General features: G+C 37.6%; 1 protein-coding gene across 1 annotated transcript; it reads left to right on the forward strand.

Annotated features, from left to right (window-relative positions):
• Positions 1–4,301: 4,301 nt before the first annotated feature.
• Positions 4,302–24,576, forward strand: OSTN (osteocrin; the record flags this gene model as incomplete). Its single annotated transcript, XM_079766211.1, has 3 exons — positions 4,302–4,400; positions 5,741–5,955; positions 24,492–24,576. The coding sequence occupies 3 exons, from the start codon at positions 4,302–4,304 to the stop codon at positions 24,574–24,576; spliced, it is 399 nt and encodes a 132-aa protein (XP_079622337.1).
• Positions 24,577–25,275: the final 699 nt, after the last annotated feature.

Genomic DNA, 25,275 nt, shown 5'->3' on the forward strand with positions numbered 1-25,275 from the left:
AATCAATAAAAAGCATGTCTTCAGGTGAGGATTTAAAAAAAGTTTTTAGTTAAAAAGTTCATTAGATCAGATTTGTCTAATGTTGCTTCTCTTTTTTAGCTCAATCCTCTCTTACTCTAATACCTCCTTTCATCCCAGTTCTTTTGTTTTTAGATCAGTGATTCTCAATCTTTTCTTTAGCTACTACAACTCACTGAATAGATTTTTTTACAGTAACAATGACTCACTGCAGAACTGATTCTCAATAATAAAAATCTTCCTTCATTTTAACAGAATTCTCATGTAATGCTGTTTTAAATACAATGAAATCAATTCCTTTACTGCTAAACTTTCAAAGACTTTATATGTCCATGCACTATCAATGTTCTAAAGGAATATTCAGTATATGCTGTTTCCCAAACTTAAATGATCAAATTTCACACCTCACCCCCTTGCTCCCTCCAATACCACTCCAGTTACACATTAGACAACCCCTTCAGAATATAATAAGTTGTTAAATGTGCAGAGTCTTTGACACAAAGGTTAAGTTGTTACACAGTGTGAGATGTTTGTTTATTCAGCAGTATTATCTAAAAAGTGAAAATGCATGCACATTAGAGACCAATTAGCTAAAAATTAATGAAGTACACAACAAATCTTAAGGCAGATCTCATGCCCACTATTTCTTAAAGCTCCTCATACCCAAAGAAATATTCAAATATTACTCAAAAATTATTGGTATACTGAAAAAATTGCAAACACGTCCACTTAGCTGTAGTCACACAATGAACATCCTATGAGTGTTTTTTCTGTGATCTGGAGTATACATGGGGCAGAGCACATTTTTAAATCATGGGCTATATTTATCCACTATCAACAAAATAGGGAAATGGAGCTGAACCTAGTCTTTTCCTTCCCTCCCTATAATTTCCTCTGTTTCTAATTTTGTAGCAATCAAGTTTCAACTAGTTAATCAAATGTCTTTTGTGTGGCAGGTGCCAGGGTGTTTGTTTTCATTAGTGTACCAAATGCCATATTTAGGAACTTGGCCTTTTGGGTAACTGGCTACAAGCATGGCTTTAAACCATTAAATGTGTGTATTTAAACTCTGCATTTATTTTTACATCTCCCTATCCAAATAATCAGGATGTGGTTATCTGTAAGATGATACATTGGGACTTTTTTCCTATATATACCCAAGCACAAAAATATATGCCTCAGACATAATCATCAATATGGTAAACACCAGTCATCCTGTGCCATTTATAAGATCGCAGAAATGGAGAAACCAGGTTAGGAAAATGTGCATAAAAATAGTTAAAGGAAATCCACATGGAAAGGCTTATAAAATTGGGCAATTTTATACTTTGTAACCTGTTTTTAACATGATAAAAAATGAGGAAGGAAAACATCACAATTGTGGTTTATCTTTGATTGAATGAGAGAACTATTTTAAAGAGAGAAAAAGAGATGCCAGAAATATGAACTAATTTTTAAAATAGTCATGTTTTTAATATATCTTCCTTTTTATTTAGGAAAATCAAAGAGATAACAAAATCAGAAGGGGAAAAAATGATTCAGTGCTTAATTTTTTTTAAAGGAATAGATAATGCATTTTTTGGTTGGTATTTTTACCAGATCTGTTGCATTCTTTCTTGTTATTTTTCTAGTGTTTAAATATAGGGACATAATCATGATTTATTATCTTTATACTTACCATAAAACTCAGTTCAAATATCAACTTTTTAGGAAGAGAACACAGAATTTACTGTCCGTTCCCATAATGGGCAGAATACAGAGAAGCAGTTGTGACTAACATTGTGTGACAAGATTCAAAAATAGATCAATTGGAGATATAATGAAAAACTAGTTTAGACTGCATTACATGAAAATTAAGATTATCTTTGACAAGTGTTAAGGACAAAGCTAAAGTATTTTATCTTCGCTTTAAGTTTATATATATACACATGCATGGTTAATACAGATGCTACTCTGTCTGTATAAAACACTTACTTGCCTATTTTCTCCAACATAGCATTTATTACTAAAATCTACAGAGGTTTCATAGTAACAATATTTTAAGGAAGTGTCATAAAGAAAATCTTGGGTCATACCAAAGAGAATGTAGTTAGTAAAGACATATTTAGTAATATCTCATACATGTTCTTTCATTTACAAACTATAAATACTATATGAAGTAAAGAGGTTATACATGAATGAATCCAACTCTCTCAAAGCTCTTTTGAAGTGAGAATTACCCCTCACTTCACAAGTATGTAAAATAAAGCTCAAGTAGGTTAAATGGTACACACTCAAGGTCACACTAACACTGAAGCAAAAATGAGACACAAATCCAATTGTTCAGATCCATCCTAGAACACCTTTCTTTTTGCTCTAAATGATTTTTTAAGGGAAATAGGAGTTCACTGAGATCCATTCATAAAGGTGGACTAGGAGACTTCGCAGTGCCATGCTAGGTGGCAAGGCAAACCTATTCTGTTGTAACTCGCAGCCCGTGATCTTCCCTCTCCCATTGCCAGTGGCCAAACTGACAGCCAGTGGGTCGGATATAGACCATAGATACGCTTTAATTGGATGTTGTAGTGGTTTTCTGATGTAAAAAAGTCATAAATGTATAAATGACTCATCTTGGTGCTTACCATGCAGAATTAACAAATGTAATATTTTCACACATACACACATATGTATGCTAAGTTCCTTATGTTTCCTCCATAAGCTTATTTGCTCCTCACTCTCCCCAGAGGCAATCATAGTCATGAATCAAATTCCGTTGGTTTATACTTTAACTAGTAGCCCTGTGCATGAATCCATGCACCAGTAGCTCTCTGCGGGGCCTGGAAACTCCACACCTGCTGCCCAGAGGCTCTCCGCAGCCCAGAGGTCCATGTGCAGCCAGGGCACGGAACGCTTGGCTTGTCACTGTGGCGATGAAGCAAGCATTCTGCCAGGCCGCTCACGCTGCCCGCTCTCAGCAGCTGCCCACTCCCCACTCCTGGGACTGGGGGATTCCTGCGGGGCTGAGCAGACTGGGCACCACCATATTTGTGATGGAGTGAGGGTTAATTTGCATATTACCCTTTTATTAGATAGGATTATATATATAGATGTCTAAACATGTGGAATTACTTTGTGTATGTCCAGTTTAGGTAAATGGTAGTATGCTATATGTAATGTTCTATAAAATCTAATTTTCCCCAAAACTGTATTTTCAAAATCCATGTAATATTTAGGTCATTTAACAGCAGATACATACATGTTTAAGTCATTTGCTTTAAGTCCATCCTAGGAATATACCTCAATTGATGAATCCATTTCCTCTTCAGTAAGTTAGTGTGGTCGATTCTAATTTTTTTAAATATGTTTTTATTGATTTTTAGAGAGAGAAGAAAGGAGAGGAAGAGAAAGATAGAAACATCTATGAGAGAGAAATATCAACATCAATTGGCTGCCTCCTGCACGCCCCCTACTGGGGATCAAGCCCTCAACCTGGGCATGTGCCCTGACCAGGAATAGAACACTGACCTTCTGGTTCATAGGTCAACACTCAACCACTAAGCCACATAGTTCTTGCTAGTTTGATTCTAATTTATTACTATTCTAAACAATGAGGCTATGAACTTTCAGATACATGTCTCTGTATAAACTTGGGCCCATTGTTACATAATTTTGTGTCTAGTTGTAGAATTTAATGAGTCAGAGTTATTTAAATTTTCCAAGAACTGATTTTTATATGCTTTGAAAATATATTCCACTTCTAATTTGTTTTTATTTTGTTTATTGTATCTTATCATACAGATTTTTCAATTTTGATATAAATGTTGCTTAAGAAATCCTTATATATATCAAGGACATAAAGATATTTTCATATTGGGTCTGTGACATTTTTAATTTAAATGATTTTACACAAAGCATATCCTCTTTGGTTCACCACAAACCTCACCAGATCATTCTCTCAGACCTGACCAATTTTCCACATTTCCCCTTAGGTACATGAGGTTGTAATCCCAGGATTAGACAGTCAAGAATAAAATTATACAAATTAGATTTCTCAGACTGGGTTTACTTTGAATTAAATTAATATTATAGCTGTACAACTCCAATCTACATTTCCATGGAAATGAAGTCATGATAGAATTCATTCTGAGAGATTGACAGCTTCTATTAACTGTTATTTAAGTTTTGCAAAGTAGAAGCTGAATAATTTAATTTATCACATGTATGTAATATGCTTTATAGGAGTTTTGTTTCCTATCTTTACATGCCAAACTAGTAATGTTAACCCTGATTCATGTGACCCTTAGATGCTGGACTGGAGGTTGGCAAGTGCACATTTTATCCTGGCTGTGACATTGATGCTGTGGAGCTCAGGAAAAGTGCTCTCAGTGGATGTAGCAACAGAGGTAATGGGAACTAGCTTAAGGGACCAAATATATTTTCTATTAATATAAGCCATTTCTATTAATGTCATACTTTTATGACTTGGATGAACTACAAAAGGGCAATATATGCAATAGACAAATAAACAAACAGGAAATTTTACATGGGGCAACAAAGTCATTGGGAAAACTCTGAGTCATTGTAAACACTCATTAATATCCTACCTAATAAAATGGTAATATGTAAATTACCATCACTCCGCTACGCCCACGATTGGGCCAGCAGGAGGCACAGGGGGCAGGACTCGGGGTGGCCGGGGTAGCCGATTGGGCCAGCGGGATGCTGAGCTCGCGTCGCCAGCAGCAGCATGAGCTCAGTGTCTGTGCCATGGCTGTGCCATGGAACAGAAGGGGCCTCTGGGGCATCGAGCTCACGTCCCGCCGCAGACCATCAAAAGCGGGGGAGCTGGGTGCCTGTCTGCTCCGGCACCAGGCCTTTCAAAAGCCTCCGCCACGCCAGAGGCTTCTGAAAGGCCTGGTGCACCAGCGGACAGGCACCCAGCTCCCCCGCGATCGAAAGCGAAAGCGTGTAGGGGACCCTACACGTGCATGATTCAATCATGCACTGGGCCTCTAGTTTGTTAATAAAGCACATGGATGGAAGTGTAGGTCCCCTGAGTGCAGAGACTACTAGATTTTGTTCATTTTTGTATCCCTTAGGTCTAATGCAGTACATAGTGAATGCTTAGGGCTTGAATCAATAAGAGGTGACTGAGTGGTGGGGAAAAAACCATGAAGTTTAGAGTTTTACAAATTAATTCCATAAAAATTTATCAGTACTAACTATGAGCAAAATTTATTGAGTACTAACTATGAGAAAAATAGTGGGGTAGGCATTGAATAGAGCCAATAAAAGACTAATTAGACATAGTCTTTACCCTCAAATATGCATTACAAATATATTGTAATAAATCCAATACAAAGGAAAATGTAATGACTGTAAGAATCAAAGTATAGCTAAAATGCTATGGGAATGATAATAAAGGATACAGTTGTTACAGGGAAAGAATCCAAAAGAATTATCTGATAATATACTAAATTTGAGAGGCGGGCATGGTACTTTGTTTAGGGGTGTGTGTGTGTGTGTGTGTGTGTGTGTGTGTGTGTGTGTGTGTGTTGTTTTTCTTTAATTTCTGTTGGGTATACCTCACCTCTATATGTTTATGCCCTCAAAAGTCTCTCTGGATCATAACTCCATGAGAAATCAAGTTTCATGACAGGCATGTCAGGTAAATATAGCAAAAGTCAAATGCATATGATTACACATATTTGAGGTGAATAGAATCACCTTTCTTGCTTGATAGGCTTTTGATGTTGGAATCAGAGATGTGCAGTCACCATCCACAGCCAGGGAAGAGAAATCAGCAGCTGATCTGGCAGGAAAACTCATGCTTCTTGATGAACTTGTGTCTCTGGAAAATGATGTGATTGAAACAAAGAAGAAAAGGAGCTTCTCTGGTTTTGGGTCTCCCCTGGACAGACTCTCAGCTGGCTCTGTGGATCACAAAGGCAAACAGAGGTAAGTGAACACTTGCACCTACTAAATATTTTGAAAGTCAGTACATAAATGTTATGTGTAAATATTTATATATGGATTTATAATAGCATACATGCATATATACAAAATATGTATTGCATAAAGATTATAGTTATTATCCGTGCACTGGGCCTCCAGTATGCACATACATACATACATACATACATACATACTGGAGGCCCATTGCACGGATTCATGCACCAGTGGGGTCCCTCAGCATAGCCTGTGAGGATCAGCATGAAACTGGCAGTCCAATATCACCAGCCGCTCTTGCCTGCCATTTCTGCTTATCCTGGCCCTGCTGCACCTGCCGCCTCCACTGCTCAATAGGCTCACTGCTGCTCTGCTGTGGTCTCCAGGCTGTGGCAGCCAGCCATGAGCCCTGTGTCTGGCACCTATTGGTCAGCTGAGCGGCGCTCCCACCTTGGGAGTGCACTGACCACCAGGGGGCAGCTCCTGCACTGAGCGTCTGCCCCCTGGTGGTCAATACACATCATTACCTGCCAGTCAACTGGTCATTTGGTCATTCAGTTGTCCAGTCACATAGGCTTTTATATATATAGATAATCTACAATGAGGTTTCAGCATAATCATTTCTTTAAGAAGTGTCATATACAGAGACTATATTAGAGATATACTCTATCTACTTAACATAGCTCAGCATGGAAAATATAAAGGAAAATTAGCAAGAATTTAATATCCATTTGAACAAATTTTTACATATAAAGACTAAAAATAAACTATTATAAAAATTAGGGAATATTTTTCTCATGAAGATGTCTTGTGGAAGCTACTAGATGAGTTTCTTCAGGCAACCAAAATAACTGGAGAAATGTTATTATAATAACTGGTGCGAGCATAACTTTAGAATTAAAACAAAATGATGGTTGCAAGAAAAAGAGTGTCATGTGTTATGTGCAATTTGACAACATAGATACAAAAAAGTATCAAATAATTCAGGGACAATAGTGAAAGCATATAACATTTAAAATGAGTTTGGGATTGCTTCATGGCTATTAACTGGAAATAAAAGGATATTACAACAAATATTTGCTTAGGGACATGGAGAAGAAGCAAAAGAAAGATTAGCCATTAAATTTAATGGATCTTTTACCAAAGAATAAAAGACAAAAATTGAAAAAAGAGACAACCAAGGTCTTTATATAAATATTAGAGGCCTGGTGCACGAAATTCATGCACGGGGGGTGTGTCCCTCAGCCCAGACTGTACCCTCTTCAATCTGGGACACCTTGAGGATTGTCTGACTGCCCTTTCATAATCCAAGACTACTGGCTCGCAACCGCTCGCCTGCCTGCCTGCCTGATTGCCCCTAACCACTTCTGCCTGCCAGCCTGGTCACCCCCTAACCACTCCCCTGCCAGCCTGATTGATGCCTACCTGCTCCCCTGCCAGCCCAATTGCCCCTAACTGTCCTCCCCTGCCAGCCTGATCACCCCTAACTTCCCTCCCCTGCCGGCCTGGTTGCCCTCAACTACCCTCCCCTGCTGGCCCGGTCATTCCTAACTGCCCTCTCTTACCAGCCTGGTCGCCCCTAACTGTCCTCCCCTTCAGGCCTGGTCACCCCCAAATGCCTTCCCCTGCTGGCGCGGTCACCCCTAACTTCCCTCCCCTGCAGGCCTGCTTGCTCCCAACTGCCCTCCCCTGCAGGCCTGATCACCCAAAACTAACCTTCCCTGCTGACCATCTTGTGGTGGCCATCTTGTGTCACATGGGGGCGGCCATCTTTGACCACATGGGGGAAGCCATCTTGTGTGTTGGAGTGATGGTCAATGTGCATATTACCTCTTCATTATATTGGATTATTACATAGGATTAGAGGCCCAGTGCACGAAATCCGTGCACTTGGGTGGGGGGTCCCTCAGACTGGCCTGCCCCCTCTCGCAGTCCCGGAGCCCTGCAGGGGATGTCCAACTGACTGCTTAGAGCCACTAAGCCATCAGTCGGACATCCTTAGCATTGCCACAGAGGCGGGAGAGGCTCCCGCCACTGCTGCTGCGCTCCCCCTGTAGGATCACACTGACCACCATGGGACAGCTCCTTTGTTGAATGTCTGCCCCCTGGTGGTCAGTGCGCATCATAGTGACTGGTCATTCCACCATTCGGTCATTTGCATATTAGCCTTTTATTATATAGGCTACGCTGTAGATGAGGCCCCCTAGAACCATAAGAAATGCAAAAAATTCAGTTAACTCATTCTCAAATTGCCCCCACTTAATATCAAATTGCCCCCCTGTGGGGCTTGTGCTGCACCTGGGGAACCACTGGGCTTGACACTTTTCCTCTCTTAGCTTCATTTCTGAATACATATGCATATACCATGGGAATTGTAATCTCTTCCTTGCCTACCTCACTGGGTTGTCATGAGGAGGTTCTGAGCTAATAAACCTAGAAATGTTTCATTAAGTAAGTGATGTCTAAATAGGAAGGGACTGTTATTTTTAAGCCCATGGGTACCCTTGCAGGTAGCAGGTGCTGATTAGGGGAGGAGGGCATGATTGTTTCCTGGGACTGTAGCTATCAAAGCTTTGCAGAGTGTTCCACAGGCCTCGGTGGGGCAGGCTCTGGCCAGCAGCCCTGTTGCAGTGGTTGTCCCTGAGAGCACTGGCCAGGGGGTTACTAGAGGGATGCTAGGGGGGCACTAGGGGGGCAGTGAGGCCAAAGGGGGAATAACTGTCAAACCTCCCCGCTTGGCACCATTCTTTAAATTGTACGTGTCTGTTTCACAGCTCTGTGTGCTCAGGGCAGGGCTCCAATCTCCTGGAGTGGGGCCGGGGCCAGGCCAGGGCAGGGCCAGGCAGGCTAGGAGGGCGGGTTTAGCCACAGCCCCTGGCGAGGTTCAGTGTGCTTCCACTGCAGAGATGGTGCCACTGCTGTGGGGGGGGGGGGTGGTGGTGGTGTTGGGTCTGATCCTAGGGGGCCTGCCTCCACCTGGGTGTCTGGAGTTGTAGGGAGGAGAGGCATGCCTGGCCTCAGTGGAAGGGGCCCGGCAGCAGCGGGCCATGGGCCCCGGGTGCCTCAGGGGTGCTGATGGGTGTCGCCAGCATGCTATTGTTGTGGGTGCCCCTGGCGGGGGTGAGGGGGAAGAGATCAGGAGTCAGAGGTGTGAGCTGCAGCTATCCCCAAGGCTGGGTCTTCTCCCCGTCTGGTCAGCCTCCCCGTCCCCCCAGGGGTGTGGGGCTGGGGTAGGGTGTCTGTGCAGGGGGATTGGAAGAGCTCTCCATGGCTGCTTCCTCTTCCTTCTTTGCAGTCCGGGCTCCTGTCAGGCGCTCTCCTCAGACCCCTGGGAACTTGGCTCCGGCCGCCCCGCCCCTCCGTGGCTCCCTGCCGCCCCCGCCCCACTCTGCTCTCCCAGGCTGCCTGCCTGTCAGGAGACTGCCGGGGTGCCCTGCTTCGGGCAGCGCAGTCCTGAGGCAGGGAGTGGGGGTGTGGGGAGCAGCTCCAGTAAAGTTTAGTAAACCCTAGGTCCGCGTTGGGATTTGGCTGTGGAGCCACAGGGGAGTCTGCCTGGGCGGGACGAAATCGCACCAGACCCGGAGTCCCACCCCACCGCCCCACAGCCCCACCACCCTGCTGAACGGTGATGATGTGACGGTGTCTCAGATAATTTGCACATTCCTCTATTATTAGTATAGATATTACTATAAAAATAACCATAAGAATAAAAGTTAAAACTCCTCTATAAGAATGAGAACACAATAAAATCGGACACAGTGAAAAACTTTATACAAAATATTCACCTATATAAATATTACTTTTCAAATATAAGTCCAAAAATATTGATCATATCAATAAATGTAAATGGATGTAACATACTGTTAAAATACAGGTATTTTCAAATTGGCTGACAAAAGAAAATTAACACTTTTTTGTATATAAAAGACAACTAAAAATAAAGAGATTTAGAGAAGTTGACAATAAAAGAGTGTACAAATTATACAAAAAAAAGAATTAAAAATAAAAAATGTGTAAAATATATTTCAAAGAGAATGCTAGGAAATTGAAAGAAACATATTAATAATAGGTTTCTTTGGTTCATTTTTAAAAATTCAAGACAGATTACCTATTGAAAATTTATAGAAGATATACAGAGCATAATTCATAAAACAGAGCTTATAAATCTTTCTGGAACTCTGAAATTCAATAACAGAAAATATATTTTTTTCTTAAGGGCATATGGGATATTCACAAAATATATCACATCTGATGTGATAAACACCCTGAAGGAATTCTAAAGAGCAGATGTATCACAAAGGCATTCACTAACTGAAATGCAATGAAAGAAGAAATCAGCCTTGCCTGTATGGTTCAGTGGTTGAGCATTGACCCATGGACCAAGAGGTCAAGGTTTGATTCCTCGTCAGGATACATGCCTGAGTTATGGGCTCTATCCCCAGTAAGGGGTGTGCAAGAAGCAGCTGATCCATGATTGTCATCATTGATGTTTCTATCTCTCCCTCTCCCTTCCTCTCTCTGAAATCAATAAAAAAAATATTTTTAAAAGAAATCAGATAGAAGATAGAATACCTCATTTACAATAGCATAAAGATAGGAAAATACCTACATACAAATAATAACAAAGAATGTCCAATGAACATGTAAAAAAGCTATAAAAATAATTCTAAAATTCAAAAAATAGACTTGAACAAATGAAAACACATCTTTGTTCAGACTCAATAGCAGAAACACTTCAGCTCTTCCTAAGTTAAATTAGAAACAACATGATTCCAATAAACATACCCTTATTTAAGAAGTTATCATAAAAAATCATCTGGAAGAATTGAAAAATAGCATACCCAGGAAAATCCTAAAAAAAGAAGAAAGAAGAGCCCTACCAAATACTTTAAAATAAATTATTTTCTTTTCTTTACAATAGCATATTACCAGCTCATGGATAAACCAAAACAAAACAGAAGAGAAATTCAATAAATAAACCCAATTATATATCTAACTATAAGATATTTAAAAAGGAGCATATCATATTAGTGAGTAAAAGGATATGTTTTGAATAAGCAATTTGGAGATATGGGAAAAAAAAGGATAAAAATGATCAAGTCTCAAAAATGGATCAGAAACCCAAGTGAAAGGAAAAAAAGATGAACCCTTATAGGTACTATAAGAAAACATTGGTGAAATTCTGTATATAGAGGGGATAGGTAAAGTCTTCCAAATTCTGGTGCAAACTTCAGAATAATTCAGAAAAAAAAAGGAAAATTAAATTTAACTGAAAATTTTAAGAAGTTTCCATGGCAAATGATATCATAAAGGAATTTGTTTTAAAAGAATAAATTGGGAAAATATTTGCAACTCATATAAAAGACAGAGTGTTGATATCTTGAATATACAAAGAACTTTTAAAAATAGAGGAGAAAAAGAACAAAGCTATTAAAAATGAAGTAAAAAATAGTTCATGGAAAAAAGAAATACAAATGACTCAGCCATATGAAAAGATGCCAACCATTCTCATAATGAGGAAATTATATTAAAATATACTGATATGCTGATTTTTATGTGTTAAAATGGCAAAACTCCATAAAAAAATAGTGAAGCTATGAAGAAAAGGCACTTCCATCTGTGGCTGATTAGAATGCAAAGTGGAACCAATGTGGAGGTGAATATGGCAATATTCAGCAATATTACATATGCACATATCTTTTAGCCCAGCATTCCTGCTTCTAAAAATATCACTATCAAATATGTGTGTAAAATAGTGTATATATAAGGCTATTCGTTTTGGAAGTATTTGTAACAACAAAATACATACATCAAAAGAAGATTGGTTGAATAAACTATGACATACAATGGACTATTACTATCAGCTATTAAAAATGAAGACTATCTCTATAAACTACTATAAAGTGAGATTCATGACATTGTTAATAACAGAAAAATGTATAAATGTCAGTTTAGTACATCACTATTTTAAAATGGCAATACAAATACGAGAATACTTAGATTAGAAAAATAAAAGGATAAATATAAAATATTTTTAAATGGTTCTCTATAATGAGAGAACAAGAGTAAAGGGATCAAAAGTTAAAGTTAGACTTATTTGACTATACCTTGTATTGTCTTTGGAACCATTTAAATATTTTACCTATGATATCACAACAAATATTAACATGTTATACCTAAGTATTAAAAAGTAACTGAACCATACTGTTCAGGCTTCTGTGGAAAATAGTATGGAGTTTCCTCAAAAAATTAAAAATGGAACTGCCATTTGACCCAGTGACCCCACTTCTAGGAATATATACTAAGAAATCAGAAAGGATATATCATATGCACCCCTATGTTCACAGCAGCACAATTTATAATAGCTAAGATTTGGAAACAGCCTAAGTGCCCATCAGCAGATGAGTGGATTTAAAAAACAGTGGTACATCTACACAATGGAATATTATGCTACTGTAAATAAGAAAGAACTCTTACCATTTGCAACAGCATGGATAGACTTGGAGAGCATTATGCTAAGCAAAATAAGCCAGTCGGAGAAAGATAAATATTACATGATCTCACTCATATGTGGAATCTAATGAACATAAACTGATAAACAAAAATAGATTCAGAGAAAAAGAAGCATCAAACAGACTGTCAAACCTTAGAGGGGAGGCAGGGGAGGGTGGGTAGGTGGAAAGAGATCAACCAATGAACTTGTATGCATATATGCATAACCCATGGACACAGACAATAGGGTGGTGAAGGCCTGAGGTGGGGTGCAGGAGTGGGCTGGGAAAGGTCAATGGGGGAGAGGAGGAGATATGTAATACTTTTAACAATAAAGATTTAAAAAAATAAAATAATAGAAACAAAATATCTTAGATATATTTTCCAGTTAACAGTATTACTTCACAATGAAGATTTTTAGCAAGTGGTGAAATAAAATAATTTCAGTGTATATCCCTAGTGAGAAATATGAGAGAAAAAGGGACTGAAAGAAACAAACCTTAAAATTATTTTTGAGAAATTATATTGCTAGTGGTACTATGGGTCTTGCTATTCTGATTTTTTATTGTGTTCTGTGAGGAAAGCAAATAAGTATCTATTGGATGTTCCAATTTTGTCATTCCTGGTACTAATGGAAACTAGGATTTATAACATGGAATAAAAATGAGATAAGGTTGTGAATTAGACATGTTAAAATAAAAACTCTTGGTACTTAAATGTCCCATTTTTCAAATTGCCCATAAAACATTCATATTAGTGTAAACTCATGTTTCTGAAATTCTATCACATTGAAAGTTCTGCTAAACAAGCACCAGTTCAGGGGCAATGAACAAACTTAGTGTCCAGATTGGCATCTCTCAGTATCATCTCTCACTTACTCCTCCAAGAAATATTTGGGACAGAAAATGTACAGATTGAGCTTGAATATATTTTCATACCTGAGCTTGCTATAATTAAGGATGGGTCAAAGGGATTAAAAAAACCAATTAGAAGAGGTCCCCACTGGCTAAATAAAAAAAAAAAAACTGAGCAGCAATAAACACATTAACAATAATTATCAAATTTGTTTAAATCTCTGAATTTTAAATATTTTATATGTTTTTATTTATTTTATTGAGAGAAGAAGAGAGAGGGAGAGGGAGATAGAAACATCTATGAGAGAGATGTTTAGCTGCCTCCTGCATGCCCCCTACTGGGGATAGAGCCTGCAACCTGAGCATGTGCCCTGAAGAGAATCGGGAATCGAAACAGGTTCCTCTTGGCTCATGGGTTCACACTCAACCACTAAGCTACACTGGCCAAGCTTGAATTTAATTACTATAAACATTTCACAACTGTTATTACTTTAATTCTCTCATTAGTATTTTGAGATCAGCAAAGCAGGTAATGTCATTGTGTCAGTCAGGGTTCTGCAGGAAACAGGCAGTGTGTTTGAAATGGAGACATTTGAGAGGGTTTATTCACAGCAAGACTAGTTGCAAAAAAAACCAACAAACAAACAAAACACACACACACACACACACACAAAAAAAAAAAAACCATGGTTACAGGCAAATCATAATGAATGGCGCTTGTCTGAAGAGTCAGATGCTGTGAGCAGAGTGGTGACCTTTAGTCAGAGGGAAGTAACCTTGCAAAGAGGAAACCAGGTGAATTAGATTTTGACCTCACTTCCTCTCTCCTTTTAGTCTTTCCTGCCAAGGTCATCATTTGCCTGCCCCAAACCAAGTCAGAAAGCACAGGATCTTTTCTGTGACCTAGAGAGGTTAGCTTCCCAGACTGAAAATAGGCTGAGAAAAAGCTGAGAGGGGCTCTGAAGAGCTGATAGAAGATACCCAGCACAAATAGACACATTCTATAGATTCAGGTCAATAAACACTTTGATCTATAGTTATTATAACCACCAAATTGAGAGAGAAGGAGGACTTCATAGGATATAATCAGAAAATAATTTTATCCCCAACCACATGAATTCAACCCCTTTCAATAGAAGTTGTTGTTTTCTATTTCTTGAATCCAAACAAAGGCGAGTACTATATAGCTCTACTGGTCACACTGAAATAATAAATAACCCTTTGGTCACTTTTATTAGAAAAGCAATCATATTTAAGTAATTAAAATAATTATTCTTATGGCTTAGCCCAAACCACAAATATGAAAGTTTCTCCTTTTCAAGCTAGAGAGTTGCTGTGGGAAGAGGTTGCACTCAGTTTATCCTCATCTCTTACCCTAGCACAGTGAGCTAGCTACTTCTCTCCCCTCCAATGTTGGGGATTGGCAGCAGAGAGGTAAAGAAAAGTCTTAGTTAACTGATACTACCATGACCTGGCTTTCGTGCTCTCTGGCTTCAGTAAATGCTCGATGTTGACTCCTTATCAAGGGATGTTTTTGTAGGACCATTGCATAACTTTATTGGAAACATTGATATAAATTAAATATACTTGCCCCCAGCCATGCTTCTCTTTTAGCTGCTCAGTTTTGCTTCTCACCCTCATCCTACATCTAACTTCTTCATTTGTCACCACCACCAGCATCCTGCTGAGGTTGCTTCACATAACCCCTGGCAGAAAGCCCTTTGGGCAAGGTTCATTTTATAATTAACCTAAACCAACTCTACCCACATGCTCGCCTTGCATCTGTTCCACAGAAAACCCACACCCTTGACTCTGGTCACTGAAAGTGAAGCTGTTTTTTATGTAACCATCTCTTCACTCTGGCAGACAGTCAATTCTCACAGCTTCTTGCCTTTTCCATGTCATAGACTCTGTTCTATCAGGTCTACATTGCTTCAACAGCTATATGTCAAGCTCTTTGAATGGTTTCCTTGAAACCATTCCTCTATATGAAAGAGGAGGGAAAATGCTGCTGTTCTTCAATAACTTGGTCCAGAGAAATTTTCTTTCTTCACCCATTTAACATCAATTCTTTTATCGGATTAAAGTTGGAAAAACCAGTTTGTAGCAACCTCCTGTTCAAATACTGCATAAGTCTAGAACTTTACTTTGGAATGCAAGAGGCAATGGCAATACCATTCTTTTTTTTTTTTTTCTCCTCAGCTTTTTTGGGCTACAGCCAAAATTGAGTTACCAAAACTGAGGTAGAAAGAATCTGACATTAACATTCTGGTACAGTTTTTATTTAATTCATTCAGTACCCTAAGAAGATCTTATCTCATTTTATTGGCATATTTTCAGGGAGATAATATTATTTCCCTCCCTAGAATATCAGGCTGCTTAACTCTTAAGTCCAATGACTTACACTTAAATAAGCTGCTCTGATAAAGAAAGTAAAGTTCTATGTGAAGAAGACCCTTGTCCAAACCCAGGAACAGTGAGGTTCATTGCAATGTATGCATTGAATAAAAAGCTTTGCGAAAATATATGGGTTTCAATTCTAAGCCAGACATGAAGTTCAGACTAAAGTTGAGAATAGCAGTTCTAACGTCACTTTGTCAATTTATGATTGCCTTTCTTGATGACAGCCCCAAAGATTAAAGTTAAAAGTCCTAACATATCATTTTTCTTTCTGACTCATTGTAAAGCAATGCTGCAGGCCAAGGCCAGCGTAGGTATCTCATGATTTTTGATATTTCTTTCCAAGTCTTATTTGATAATCCCCAAAGAGATTAGTTCAAAATGGGCCCCATTTCAGAGTGATGAACACAGCAAAAGAATTTAGAGTGTGGTGCCCTATTTCCATGCTTCCTTCCTCCTAGCTGAAAAGCCTGGCAGTACCACAGGAAATTCACTTGGGGAAAATGAGCTTCGGCCATTTTTTTTCACAATAGCAGCTCTTGCTTGCCTCTCTGCATCTCAGTGCAACATCAGAATGAGAAAGTCCCATTTTCTTTTCTCCCTACCCTGACTCATATATAAAGGTTTAAAACTTTCCCCCAAAAGGATAATCATTATTTCCATATATAGACTATTGAAGTGTGCACTACCCTCTTTCTTCCTCAAAAAAAAAAAAAAAAAAAAAAATTCCAGAAGGCATTTTTGTGTAAATCCATTTGCTAGATGGAAGTTTCATTAGGCCCTCAAAGAGGTTTATGAGACAGACAAATGAAGATTTCCTCTCCTCTCTACTACAGCCCTACAGCAGTTTTCAAATTAACCATGCCTGTGTTATTTTACACGAAACCATTTAAATCTCATTATTTGATTCCAGTGCTTATGGTTTGTTCCTGAATGCCTGTTCATATGGCCCACTCCTTGGAGTAATACTTTAGAAGCTGATGTCATGCCTAATCTTCACTATCATCATACATTTAATAGAATCTTTTTAAAATTGAATTACCACTTTTGAGATAGAATTCCCAAAGTCATAAGTCAACTTTCTCCTTATGAAGTAGCACTTTCTTTCATTATTCTAAATGTATCCCACTTATTAAATCTTATATTTCCTAGCCTTATATTTTCCATGTAGAGGAACTCCAGGTAGGGAAAGACTGAAGTTCCTCTTATTCACACCTTCCCAGAGGAGAATTATTCATTTATATGATAGGTCAGTGTAGGAGGAGGAGTTGAGCATGTCCAGCTCATCCGCTTTCTTCCTGTTTCTATTGGATAACTTTGAATACTTGTGTAAATCTGTCTAATCCGGGGAGGAAATGTAAGGAAGTCTTTGTAAATGCAGATTAAAGCTATATTCTACATTCAGCTTGATCAAAATGACAATCTTATTTCTATGCATTGATCATTCATATCTTATTTCTCTGTTGTTTCTCAATGTGGACTTGGGATCAAAAGACAATATATATTGGCCCCTAAAAAAAAAATCATCACTCAGATGTAATGTGGTCCCTTAGTCCAGCATTCTGGAATTAGAATTTAAGCATGACTCTGTGGACTTTGTCATTCTTTCCATGGTCTCGCTGAGTCCTTCTTTTCAGTCCGGCCTCATCCATCAGTCCTCCTAAGCTCATATATTCTGTCTTCGTATAGTCATTTATTTTATTTTGTTAATTTTTATTGATTTCAGAGAGGAAGGGAGAGGGAGAGAGATGTAGAGACATCAATGATGAGTGAGAATCACAGATTGGCTACCTCCTGCATGCCTTCTACTGGGGTTGGAGCCAGAAACCTGGACATGTGCCCTTGACTGGAATCGAACCAGGGACTCTTCAATACACAAGCTGACGTTCTATGCACTAAGCCAAACTGGCTAGGGCCTATAGTCATTTCTTAATTCCATAATTTAATTTTTAAATTATGATAATCAAGATTGCAGGATTCAGGGGTCACTATTTGTTTTATTGTTTCCACATGCTCTGTAAGATTTGCCTGGAACCCCCAAATTGAGTGCAATCTCTTCTGTGGAATCGCAGAGCATTTCAAATCTCAATGTATTCAATATCTATTGCTATGCAAACAAGTTGCCCAGAACTTAGCGGGGTAAGACAATGATAAACATTTATGTCCTCACACAGTTTGTGTGCATGAGGAATCCATAAAAAATCTTGCCGGGTGCTTCTCACTCAGGGTCTCCCCCAAGGTTGCAGTGAAAAAGTTAGCCAAGGCTAGAGTCATCTGCAGGCTGTCCTGGGCTGAGGACATCCATTTGAAAAATGGCTCACTTGCAAGGCTGACAGCAGGAAGTCTCAGTTCCTCACTAGCTATTGGCAGGAGGCCTTAGTTCACTGCCCCATAAACCACTCTGTAGGACTGTGAAAGTGTTTTTAGGAAATGGCAGCTGATTTCCCCTAGAGTAAGTGATCCCACAAAGCAAGGTAGAAGCTGCAGTATTTTTTATTGCTTAGGCTGGGAAGTCACACATCGTCATTTCCACAATTTACCGTGGGTTACAGAGATCAGCCCTGGTTAATGTGAAAGGAGACTGCATTATGGTAGAATTTGTGGAGCTTGACCACTATATTCATCTAAGCTTTATAGAATAATAATTTAATTTCATATTTTACTAATCTAAATCACTAAACTATTTAAATGAACATATTTCATTATTATTACCATATCCTCCCCTTTTGCATATTACTCAGTGTTGGTGAAACTGCATGCCTTTCTTGAAAGGAGCTAAGCATTTTATTGCCCCTTTAAGATGCAGCAACAAAACAATTTTTTTTAGGGAATACTCTCCACACCCTAATTTCTACCTTTCTTTCTTGGAACTCAAAAGCAAGATCAATAAAAGTTGTGATGTTTCTATTAATAAGGGAGAAAAAGTATTTAAGTTCAAATGAAACACCTATTAAAATTAATAAAGTGCCTAACCACAAATAAGCCTTAACATATTTAAAGGCTTGGCTATTATATAGAACATGTTCTCAGACTATAATGTACTTAAATAATTAAAAGGATAATCAAAAAAGAAGGTACAATCTCAACTAATTTTTTGAGGATAGCATTATCTGGACAACAATTCAGTAATGTATCAAAAAGATGATACACTATTATCATTTTGGGTTTATCACAAAAATATAGTGTAAGAGTGACTTCCTTTAGAAAGTAAATTAATAGAGGTAACAAATTAAAGAAATAGAGCCATATCATCTGAATAAATGCAAGAAAAAACAGTAAGATTAAACATCTACTAATGATAGAAATCACCAGTAAACTAATAATAGAAGGGAACTCTTTTTAACTTAGTAAGGGGCCCTTAATTTAAGAAACTTAAAATATATTATTAATTGATATCACAACACATCCAAAAACTATGGAAGGTCTTTATGGAGAAAATTATAAAAATAAATAAGAAGGCAAAGGTAACCTAAGTAAATGATCTTGGATAGTAAAGTTTAATCTCATAAAGGTTTCAGTTCTCTCCAAATTGACTTATACCTTAGATTCAATACAATTGCAGGTAAAACTGCAAAAAGGATTTCCCATAAAATTTGACGAATTAAACCTAAAATTTATAAATAACTAGGTATAAATATAGGAAAAAAGGAACATGACCCCTATTTTATCCTATTAATAAAATATAATTTCAAAAAGGATTAAGAAGGCAAATGTGAAAGGCAAACCTAAAAAAGATTTTAGAGTAACATAGAAGAACATTTTCACAACATTGAAGTAGAGATGATTTAATAAACAAAATGTAAAAATATTGATAGAGTTGGGAGGCTGGGAAGGGGGAAGTGAAGGGATTAAACAAAACAAACAAACAAAAAGTATCTCATAGACACAAAAGTATGGTGATTACCAGAGGGAAAGGGGAATGGTGGGGGGTAGGAAAGGGCATGGGGGGATATATGGGTGCTAGAAGGAGACTTGACTTGGAGTGGTGAGCACACAATACAATATCTAGATGATGTATTACAGAATTGTACAGCTGAAACATATAATTGTATTAACAAATGTCAATCCAATAAATTCAATACAATTTTTAAAAATATAAAATAAAATAACAACATTAAACATTTTCATAAAAGATACAATTAAGACTAACCACAAATGGGAAAGGATATTTGCACAGTATATGAAACCCTCCTACAAATCAATATTTAAAAGAAAAACAAACCAATAGAGAAGCAGGCAACAGACAAAAAGGCACTTCCAAAAGAGGGGATTCAAATGGGGAATACACAAATGAAGAGGTAAGCAACTTCATTAGTATTCAGGGAAGGCAAACTAAAACCACAAGGAGGTACACTTACAAAAGCATGAGACTGGCAAAATTAAAAGAATTGGCATAAATTTGAAATAATAGGAATGTTTGTGTACTACTCTTGGACATGTAAATTGGCACAGCTTTGGAAAAAAGTTCTGGCACTATATAATAAAATTACATATAGACATAGCTAGCAATTCTACTAAAAAATTATACTATAAAGAAATCCTTAAGTCTGCACTATAGGTTGTATAGCAACATTTTCAGGTGAACAGTACATAATAATAAAAACAAAAAATACCTCAAAATTTCATCCACTGTAGAATGTATAAATATGCTGTTATATATTCATACAATAAAATATTACACAATTAAAATAAAGCAACAGCAACTATGCATGTTAACATAGACAAATCTCAAAACCTATATTATTTGCTGAAAAAAGTAGACTTCTAAATACATACCTTTTATTTTTTAAATATATTTTTATTGACTTCAAAGGGAGAAGAGGGAGAGATAGAAACATCAATGATGAGAGAGAATCATTGAGCAGCTGCCTCCTGTCTATCCCTTACAGGGGATCCCCTGGCATGTGCCCTGACTGGGCATTTAACCATGACCTCCTGGTCAATGCTCAACCACTGAGCAATGCTGGCAGGGCTAAATACATAACTTTTAAATCAAATTCTAGAACCATCTCAGCTAGAGAGTTTTGAAGAATATGTATGGATTACAAGGAAAATCAAGGGAATTACTAGACCAAAATTCAGTCTACAGATTACCTCTGGGTCTGAGCCATGAGAGGAAGGGAGCATTGGAGACTTCTAAAGTACTGGATGCCTTCTGCTCCTTAATTTGGTGCTACCAATAGGGATGTTCATTTTATTTTTCTTTAAACTGAATATTGATACATTTATAAACTCTTTTGTATGTGTGAAGTGATTCTCAATAAAAGGTTTAAGTACAATTTTTCTAACTTGCTTTAGGATGTAAAACATTTTCAGAAATTGAATTATCAAAAAATATAAATGTTAAGAAAATCCTATTAGGAATAGAAAGTCTATATTTTAGTGTGAAGTTTATAGTTATATTTAAAATAAACAGTCCATTCTCTTTATACTAGTTTGATGTTATTTATCCTTAAACTACTTTCAGAATAGCTTAGAATGGAAAGGGTGGATTGGGTTAAATGTGTATATGTATATGCAGTGTCATACCATTATTTTGTCACAAGAGGGACTATATAGTCAGAAAGTACAGTTTCCTCATTTGGTCTTAAGAATATTTCTCTATCTTAATGTTTATGTTCTAAACACTGTGTATTCTTGTCAGTGTATATGTAATAGACTGTAGTAATGCTTTATATGCTATATATATTTCATATCAGCAAAAATGTTAAGATAAAATACTAGTTTACCATTTCAATTCTGAATGAATAGGAGGCTGCAGATAAATTATTTATCTTACTGAACTATGATCATTTTATTTTTTGTGTATCTGCTTTATGGCAATAATTGCTTTCATTTTTCTATTAGTGCTGAACACTTTAAATACTGAATGGATTTTTCATATCTGTTTTATTTGCCTTTCTTATTTAAGTTGAAGATAACTGTGGGCATTTGCAACCAATCCAAATTTGATAAAATGAATCAAAGTAATTATAGATCTATTGCTAAAACAAAAGCATTCATGACCTGGGTCTCTGTCCACTTGACCAGTGGTTTTCAAACTCTGCCCTCAGGATCCTTCAGTGTGCCTGGAAGTTTTTTCAGGGGCCACATATTTGGGGAATGTGGGTACTACTTCACTGAGACAATTCTTCACTTAACTTTTTAGATATTGCTGTTTTTTATAAAGCTTTTATTCATAGAAATAGTAAGCTACCAATAGTTCGAAAACCACTAGACTAGATTGACAGGAAAAAATAGTAAAATCAGTTAAAATGTTTCCAGATGTGTTACTTCTTTAGCATCTCTCAAGTAAAATGTTGAGCTCTCATAGCTAATATATGTCTTCTTCACCACAGTATCTGCAGTGCAGAAGACAAATTACACGTGGTTATGCTTAAAACAATTAAAATAACAAACAAACGTGCTAAATGAATAAACAGCTCCAGAAGACAGGTAGAGCAAGTATTATCTGAATTTAACAAAAAGAAAAGAGAAGCTCAGAATGATAAAAGACTTATAAACATGTACTCTGTCAGTAAGTAGAAGAGTCATATAGAATCCAAGTCTACCATCTCCTGTCTCCTAATACTTTTTGGACCAAATATGGGAAAAGACGGAAAGGGAAGAATGGAACAAAGAGAGAAGGAAGGGAAAAAAGAGTTTATTTTGCTTTCCACCATACCACAACTACCTCTCATTTACTTGAGTAGGAAAAGATCAACTGTAGTAAAGAAAGAAAAATGCTATTTTCATTTATTATACCTTCATGTTTGAAAACAACAACAACAACACACTGGCAGTGTGGACGAATACATGTTGTTTGAATTTACAATGGTGCATGAGTCCATGACATTTCTCTTAAAGTAAAAGATTGTTTTTCATGGCACCACTCATGTTACAGGAACCCAACTCCCAAGGTTCCTGTAACAGGAGTGAAGCACTACCCTTTTTTCCAGGTGTCATTGCCTTCCTCTCTTGCCCATCCCTTAACCATCTGGAAGGGGTTGGTTTCCCACTTCCTCTTTCTGCTTGTCTGGGACTTCCCCTGAGCACTCTCCTCCAGCCTGGGGTGGCTTCCATCTTTTCTCTCCAGAAGTTATAATGGTGGTAGTTAGTGCAGAAATTTAAAGGTTAAAAGCATCAAATCATGTCAGTTTATTTTTATTTTTTTACATATTAACCACATTGCACTTAGCCATCAACCCTAAATCATACGGACATATGTATTCATTTTTTATTGCTATGGCAATAAATTACCACAGAACTCTGGATTTAAAACAGCAGAAATGTATTATCTCCCAAATGTGTAGGTTGGAAGTCCAGTGTATCCTCACCAGTCACTGTGTATGATTCTAAAAAAACTTTTTTTCAGTCTTCTTTTCAATTAGGTGCAGCCACGTGATTGATTGCCTGCCAATGGGTGGCCCCTAAAATTCCTCCTTCATGCAGTTCTGTGCTCTCTCTTTAGCCTGGTCTGCCAGCAGGGTACAGAAGAAGTCCAGAGGTCCTGTGCTCCTTCTTGGAGGCCCAGGGGGGCTTAATTCCCTGCTCACTCAGTCATTGGCAGAATTCAAGTTCTTCTGGTTATGGGACTGAGGTCCCTGTTTTCTTTTAAGAACTTTTAGAGGCCATAGTAATCCTTGATTCCTGATTCTTTCCTCCTTCTTCCAGAGCAGCAATGGTGAATTCAGTCCTCAGATTGCACTCTCTGACCCACCCACTTCAGTCATTTTCCACTTCTAAGGACTCCTGTGATTAGATTGAGCCCACCTAGATCATCCAGGATAATCTTTTTATCTCAAGATCTTTATTAATTCTACCTGCCATGTCCCTTTAGCTATGTAAAGAGATTATTTAAAGATTCTGTGGATTACGATGTGGACATCCCTTGGGGGAGGGCATTATTCTGACTACCACAAGGAAATGATTAAGTTAAGAGTCCGTAAATTTACTTATGTGAGTAAAAATAAGGAAAAAGTCGGGGTGGGGCAAAAGTAGGTTTACAGTTGTTTATATGAAAAGTAATACAATAAAAATAAATAATAATACAAGAATAAACTCTGTTTCAAGTCATTATTTATAATGACATCAGAAGACCTAAAGCACACTGGTATGCACAACTTCTTATAACTCTTGACCACTAATTTTATGCTAAGTTACAGATCATGTTTTCCATTAAATTATCAAGTTGAAAAATACATAGTTAATTTAATGTCAAGAAATCAAGAAGTGCAATAAATAGGCACCACTTAAGAGGGTGTGTCTTTTGGAACTCTGAAGAATGAAGGCAGAGGTATGGATAGGTTAAGGATAAGCACTATTCCCCCCGCCCCCCCTGGATTTATCGTCCACTGATCAAACTAGTCTCTAAAAGACCATCGTGTAAGTTCATACTTACAATGTTATCTGCATTAACTAGCAAAACTAAAAGCCAACCTAAAAAGGAAGATGAATGTGAATCAGCAGAAAAGGCTGAATTAAGTAAAATAATAATAATAATACATGAATGAATAACAAACAAATTGGTTTGCTGATAAGACCTAGCTTTTCATCTGCTGTTTGACTTTGGGTAACTTACTTAGTTTCACTAAGCCTCAGTTTCTTCAGATGTAGAAAGGAGGTAATAACACCTACTTCCACAGATGTCGAAAGGATAAGAGATGGTGTCTGGCACAGAATGAGTGCTGACAATTGATAACTATCATAGTTATTCCAACTCTCAAAGAAAGCCCCACGATCTGCAGGAACTAAGAGAACAAAAGTAATAATTGACCACTTGGACTTTAGCTTAAAAATGTTCTCCTTGGTTGGTTTCAGGAAAGTAGTAGATCATCCAAAAAGGCGATTCGGCATCCCCATGGATCGGATTGGTGGAAATCGGCTTTCAAATTCCAGAGGCTAACTGATTCCAATTGTGAGTACAATTTAAATATGTAACAATACATGCAAACTTTTGATTTATATTTCACAATAGGCTAATTGATCTATCTAGTTTATAAATTCCTCTTTTGATTTCCTAGTTTGTAAATTCATTTTCAAACATTTCTGTACTCAGTTAGCATATTGATGCTAAATAAATTTAAGTGACATTAAAGAATCCAAAGAATATCCTACTTCACCCTAAAAATGATTTAGGTATTATCACAGACTCCTATATATTTATTGAATATTAATATACAAGCAAAGGTTAAAATTCTAATTAGAATAATAAATTATCTTCAAAAATAGACATAATGTAGCCGTCCCTCTATTATGAAAAAGATACTTTCCAGTGACATACACCATTTTATTGCAAATAACAATACCAGAATTATGATCACATGGAACATAGGAGAGAGAATGGTATAGCAGAAAGAGTATTAGCCATGGAATCAGAACATGTAATCCAAATTCTGCTTCTGTCACTCATTATCTTGTTTCCATCAAGATACTTTATTTCTCTATTAGAGGCCTGGTGCACAAAAGTCATGCATGAGTAGGGTCCCTAGGCCTGGCCGGCAATTAGGACTGATCGGGGCCTTCAGGACACTGGCCAGGGCCTTCCTTCATCCCACGCCGCCCCCTGGTGGTCAATGCATGTCGTAGTGAGTGATTGGTCTCC

Source organism: Cnephaeus nilssonii (assembly GCF_951640355.1).
Source record: "Cnephaeus nilssonii genome assembly, chromosome: 3".
Lineage (NCBI taxonomy): Eukaryota > Metazoa > Chordata > Mammalia > Chiroptera > Vespertilionidae > Cnephaeus > Cnephaeus nilssonii.